This window comes from Camelina sativa, chromosome 18 (assembly GCF_000633955.1).
Source record: "Camelina sativa cultivar DH55 chromosome 18, Cs, whole genome shotgun sequence".
In the NCBI taxonomy this organism is placed as follows: domain Eukaryota; kingdom Viridiplantae; phylum Streptophyta; class Magnoliopsida; order Brassicales; family Brassicaceae; genus Camelina; species Camelina sativa.
The window spans coordinates 5,935,715-5,941,557 of NC_025702.1; the positions used below are offsets into that span (position 1 = coordinate 5,935,715).

At 38.9% G+C, this 5,843-nt stretch overlaps 2 protein-coding genes across 3 annotated transcripts; both read left to right on the top strand.

The window, feature by feature from the left end:
* Window positions 373-4,299, top strand: LOC104760663 (probable E3 ubiquitin-protein ligase RHG1A). 2 transcript variants are annotated; one of them, XM_010483621.2, is made up of 6 exons: window positions 373-523; window positions 1,696-3,378; window positions 3,484-3,540; window positions 3,654-3,755; window positions 3,840-3,980; window positions 4,070-4,299. In XM_010483621.2, exons 2-6 carry the CDS (start codon window positions 1,783-1,785, stop codon window positions 4,220-4,222), a joined length of 2,049 nt encoding a protein of 682 aa, XP_010481923.1. In that variant the 5' UTR covers window positions 373-523; window positions 1,696-1,782; the 3' UTR covers window positions 4,223-4,299. The 2 variants fall into 2 exon arrangements, with proteins under 2 accessions (XP_010481923.1, XP_010481924.1); XM_010483622.2 differs by having other exon boundaries at window positions 507-547.
* On the top strand, window positions 4,327-5,279 carry LOC104763171 (probable E3 ubiquitin-protein ligase RHG1A; the record flags this gene model as incomplete). The annotated part of the gene is made up of 3 exons (XM_010486578.2): window positions 4,327-4,434; window positions 4,519-4,659; window positions 4,749-5,279. Coding segments are annotated over 3 exons (402 nt in total), but the record flags the coding sequence as incomplete, so codon positions are not given.

Sequence of the window (5,843 nt, forward strand, 5' to 3'; positions counted from 1 at the left end):
GCAAAGGCTGAGAAACTTTTTTTGGTTGGGACGTGGGACATCAATAAAACAATTTTTGGTTAGCAAAACCCGAAAGAAAAATCAAAACTTTTTTAAATCTATGAACTCTTCTTAAGCCAACTTGCATCTTCTTCTTCTTCAACATTATTAAATTAAGATTTTACACATTAAATTTTTAAAATATGATTTTCTTTTGTTGTTATTAGTTGATTTTTAATAGGCTTTTTTGCTATTCAATTTCTGTGTCTTTGGAAACTGTTCTTATGACTACTGACCTTTTTTAACCTCTCTCTCTCATCTCTCTCATGACCAATTTGTTTCTTTTTTATTCAATTTCCTTTATAAAATATTGAACTTTTTTTGGTTATATGGTAAATTACACATTGCCGTCTCCTCCTAATAATCCTCTTTTCTGTTCCCATTTGTGTTGTTGTTGGTTGTGGCTTTCCTTTTTCCTCATTCTCTCTTCCTTCTCCTCCTCCCTCTCCTCTTCCCTCTCCTCTCCTCCTCTCTCCACAAAGCGGTAGGTTTCTCTCTTTCTCAATCGGTGAGTGTTTTGTTTTTTTTATAAAGTTTTGATTTTTATTCATCATAAGGTTCTTTAGATCGATTTATGTTCTTCTCTTCATGTTTGCTTTGTTGTTTTATTTGATTTTTTTTATGTCTTTCTGGGTTCTGTTGGGTTTTCAAAGCTCGATCGAAACACGTGAGAATCGGTTGGTGGGTTTTTTTTCGAAATCGGTTTCTTTTTTTTTTTTTTTGAAATTTTTGTCTCAAATTCTGTAGAATTGTTCTTGTGGTGCGATTTGATTATTGATTGAGAAGGAAAAAACATGTTTTTTTTTTTTCTTTTTATGGGTTTTAGCCGTTTGAATCGGATCTTTACTTGTATGAACTTGTTGTTATGTTTTGTTTTGTGTGAAAAGTTTGGTTCTTCTGAGGTCTGTGAATTGTTTATGTGATGATGCTTTACCTTCAAGCTGTGGATTTCTTTTGCCTTTGCTTTTACCTTGCTGTTTCCAATATGTTTGCTTTGTATTGAGGATTTGTGATACTTTTATTAACTTCTTTGGTCGGTGATTTGTATACCGATGGTTAGTTGATATGTCATTCATGAGGCAGTGCCTTATTTTAGTCTGTACATTTTGATTCTTATTTTGCTTTCCTGATGCCATCGAGGTGGTGGTAGTTGAGTAAAATGTTTTCACTCTTTTTCCCTATATTGTTTAGTTTTGTTTCAACTGGCATGCTTGTTGCGTGGTCCTAGCTTTTATTTGTACCTTCTTTTTCATTGATGCTTGATTTCGAAGTTGACAATTAGGTGTCAGTTTGATCATATGAATTTTCTTTCGCATCTGCCTTTTACTGTTCAAGCTTGTTAATAAACTCATGTGTCATCAGTTTCCTGCTAAATCATTTATGTTTTAGTTAGGTGTCACATCTAGAAGTGAGTCTCCATTTGTATATACCTGTCTGTATAGTAGTAGTTGCAGCAGTCTTGCTTTGAGTGAGATTTTTTGCTCCTTGTGCTCTTCTAGATGAAGCAGGTTATGTGAGTGTATATGTAATCTCAGGGTGCCATTTATTAGTACAATTGTAGGAGCTTTGTTTTGATTGCGTGTGTTTATTTGTTTCTTTACAAGCCTTTTTGTTCTCTTTGTTACTGAGTGATCTGCTGTCTTTGTTGTTTTGCAGTCTCCCCCATTAGGCACATTGTTGAGAGCAGGGAAGTCTCGCGAGTTCTCTTCTCTCGAGTGTAACTGTGGTTAACGCTTAGCCAAGATGCAGGGAGAGAGGGCCAGTCTTGGCTATTTATCAGAGGCCTTGAATTTTGAGCATGGTTCTTCTTCGAGTAATGGTGTGATAGATCATTGGGAGAATATTCACAGTCTTGGTGATAATGACTTGCAGGATTACATGATTGCAAATTCTGAATCAAACGCTTCGCTTGCAAACTCAGTTTATCGCGAGCAACAGGATTTACGCAGATTTGGCCACGGTGAGGCTAGCTCTAGTGGCACAAAGGATGAAGCTGCGAGTCACAATGAGTCAAGAATGGAAACTAGATGCTTTGACGGAAGAAGAAATGAAATAATTGATTTAGATCCAGTGTTTGGGCAGCCATCAGGCACAAATCAACCTGTTCAGAATGTCAATCTGAATGCAGAATATATAGAAATTCATGACGATATTAGTCCCTATAGGGGTCGATCTGGTTTCTTAGAAGCTTATGGACCAGGGACCAGGGTTTCACAACCAGTCAGATCTTTTGAAGAGAACAGTCTTGGAACAGGTTCGTCTGTAGAGGGTCGTCGTGCATCCTGCAAGAGAAAAGCTCTTGAAGGCAGTATTGGTCAATCTTCTTCAGGAGGTTATCGTGATTTCCAGCTTGGAGAAAGCAGTTCGTGGACTCCAGCGTCTTCCGTTTATAGGCCAGGAAATGGGATAAATATATCTGGCTCCCTCGACAATGGACCAAGAGGAGTAGTCTCCGGTACTGTTCCAAATTTTCCTGTTTCTGCGATTGGAGAGAGCTCCAGTAGAAATGTATGTGTCAGAAGTAATCCCTCAGATCAGCAAGAAACTGTAAACCTAGCTGCATTTTCTGCGAGTACTGTTGTCAGACGACCTATTCCTCCATCCCAGTCGAATTTATCAAGACTCTTACCAGGAGATCAACATTCATTGGACCTGAGACCTGGACAGTCATTTGTCTTTTCTCGTAGCCCAAATGCTCCTGCTGTGAGCATACCACCTGTTTCAAGGACCATGCTACCACCATTTCAGTGGACTGAGGGCTCACTAGCGGGTGGAACATCGAACTCTACTGCGCCTGTTGAGAGAAATCTTCATCTAGATGAAACAAGGACGAGAAGCACATCCGGGAATATTCAAGAGAATCTCATGTTTATTCCAGGTCCTGAACTCAGAAATTTGGCCCGTAGTCAGAGTAACAGAAATGTAACAAGTGGAAACCTGAATATTGCATCATCATTGCCTAGGACAGGCTCAACAACAGGTGTTCCAGCACCATCTTCTAATCTAGCGTGGACTCCTTACCAGAGTTCACCACATTATCAAAGAAGAAGGTCTGAAAGGTCTGAACTTGTCCGTAGGTCCTTGCTTTCTACCCTTGCAGTAGATGCTACAAACCAGAGATCTGGTGATCATCCAACACTTCGTCCGTTGACCCCTCCTGCCCCTCCGGATGGGCTTGTACTTCAGCCGGGTGGTGATAATAGTCAGATGCATAATCGGGCTTACGCGAGAGCAGGTCCGTGGTTTGATAGGCAAGGCGATAGTGTGGTTGGTATTCCTCATTCTTTGCGGGCCTTGGCAGCTGCAAGCAGAGGAAGAAGCAGACTTATGGTGTCCCAGGTCAGTTCATACAAATTCTGCTGTCATAATGTAGCCTTTAATGTGGATGGCTTTTGTAAATTTAGGCTCAAATAGAACTAACATTGCGCTTATTTATTTGGACAGATGCAGAATTTATTGGATGTCATGCGTAGGGATGCTAATAATAACTTGCGGCTTGAGGTTAGTTTCTCCTGACTATAGCAAAGTTATCTACATTCGAACTTGCCATGTTCTGTCTCTGTTGAATTCTAGACGAACTAGTCTAATAGGAACATAAATGGTTGTTTTTCCAGGACGTCATGCTTCTAAATCAGTCAGTGCTGTTTGATGGTGCTGCTGGTATTCATGACCGATATAGAGACATGAGGCTTGATGTAGACAACATGTCATATGAGGTAAAAAAACCATAACGAACCATAAATCTTTGTCGAGTCATGTTAAGTCGTAATAACCTCACTCCTCTGGTTCATCAACTGTAGGAATTGCTAGCACTAGAAGAGCGGATTGGAGATGTTTGTACGGGTGTAAACGAGGAAACCATATCAAACCGGTTAAAGCAACGAAAGTACAAAAGCAACACAAAGTCTCCACAAGATGCAGAGCCATGCTGTATTTGTCAGGTATACATTGAGTTGCTGCAATAACATTTAAGGAAGTAGTATTAAATTTGTTTTTTCATCTGAGTATGAATGGTGAAAACTTGGTGCAGGAGGAATACACTGAGGGAGAAGACATGGGGACACTAGAATGTGGGCACGAGTTCCATAGCCAATGCATAAAAGAATGGCTGAAACAGAAGAATCTTTGTCCAATCTGCAAGACCACAGGCTTGAATACCGCCAAGAAGCGGAGGATAGGATGATGATGATGATATCTCAAGAGAAGCTTCATTTTTTTTTCTTTAACAATTCATTTTATAATCAAAAAATGAAAGAAACCNTCTAATAGGAACATAAATGGTTGTTTTTCCAGGACGTCATGCTTCTAAATCAGTCAGTGCTGTTTGATGGTGCTGCTGGTATTCATGACCGATATAGAGACATGAGGCTTGATGTAGACAACATGTCATATGAGGTAAAAAAACCATAACGAACCATAAATCTTTGTCGAGTCATGTTAAGTCGTAATAACCTCACTCCTCTGGTTCATCAACTGTAGGAATTGCTAGCACTAGAAGAGCGGATTGGAGATGTTTGTACGGGTGTAAACGAGGAAACCATATCAAACCGGTTAAAGCAACGAAAGTACAAAAGCAACACAAAGTCTCCACAAGATGCAGAGCCATGCTGTATTTGTCAGGTATACATTGAGTTGCTGCAATAACATTTAAGGAAGTAGTATTAAATTTGTTTTTTCATCTGAGTATGAATGGTGAAAACTTGGTGCAGGAGGAATACACTGAGGGAGAAGACATGGGGACACTAGAATGTGGGCACGAGTTCCATAGCCAATGCATAAAAGAATGGCTGAAACAGAAGAATCTTTGTCCAATCTGCAAGACCACAGGCTTGAATACCGCCAAGAAGCGGAGGATAGGATGATGATGATGATATCTCATGAGAAGCTTCATTTTTTTTTCTTTAACAATTCATTTTATAATCAAAAAATGAAAGAAACCGAAGACACCCTCAAGCCCCCCACCACCGTTGCAGAGCCAGGCAAGTTGGTTCCCAATTTTTTTATTTTCTTTTTTTTAAAAAAAAATATAGAATTTGTTCGTATTTATATAAGCTGAGTATGGAATATGGAAAGATTTGGATTGAAGGCAAAGATGGAGGGTTGATAGGGGAAATGTTGTTTTTCTTTTCTGGATTTGTTTGGATAATTTAATTCTACCCATTATTGTCAATTAAGTTTATGAAACCTTTTGAAAGAAGCAGGCCGATTTTGAGATTATATATTGTTTTGGGTTACTGGCTTTGGTTGTCTTAGTTTGCACATATACAGTTTGGCTACAATGATTTCAGGGTGCAAAATTGTTGCAAATTTTAAAGGAACAAATTCGAGGTGAATAGTATGTATGTGCAAAAACGGTTGTCCCTTTGGAGTAATAAGGTGAATCTTTTGAATAAAAAGAACGTAAATAAATAAAGTGGGAGAATATTCTGCTCACCGGATTTCGTTGATGGCAAGAGCTACAACTCTTGGACCGTTAGTTGCACCTCGTCTGGTGAAGTTGTCGACGGTGCTTGACATTAGCGAGATTCGAGCCTATTTTTCAATGTCATCATGTTTTTCGACAATAACCAATCTTCCACTCCTCAGATTGAATGTGGTTGTGTCTCCGATTTACCATCTTCTTGCATGTGGCATTGTGTCTTGTAACCCTTGTATCCAAACAATCATAAAAAATTGTCGGATTATCGCTTTTATCTCCTTTTATCGCTTTAACTTTGTTGTATTAAATGTAGAGAATGGTTTTTTTCCCAAGCTTTGTACTACATTTGAATGATTGAATGAAATATATATATCTAAAGATTCGT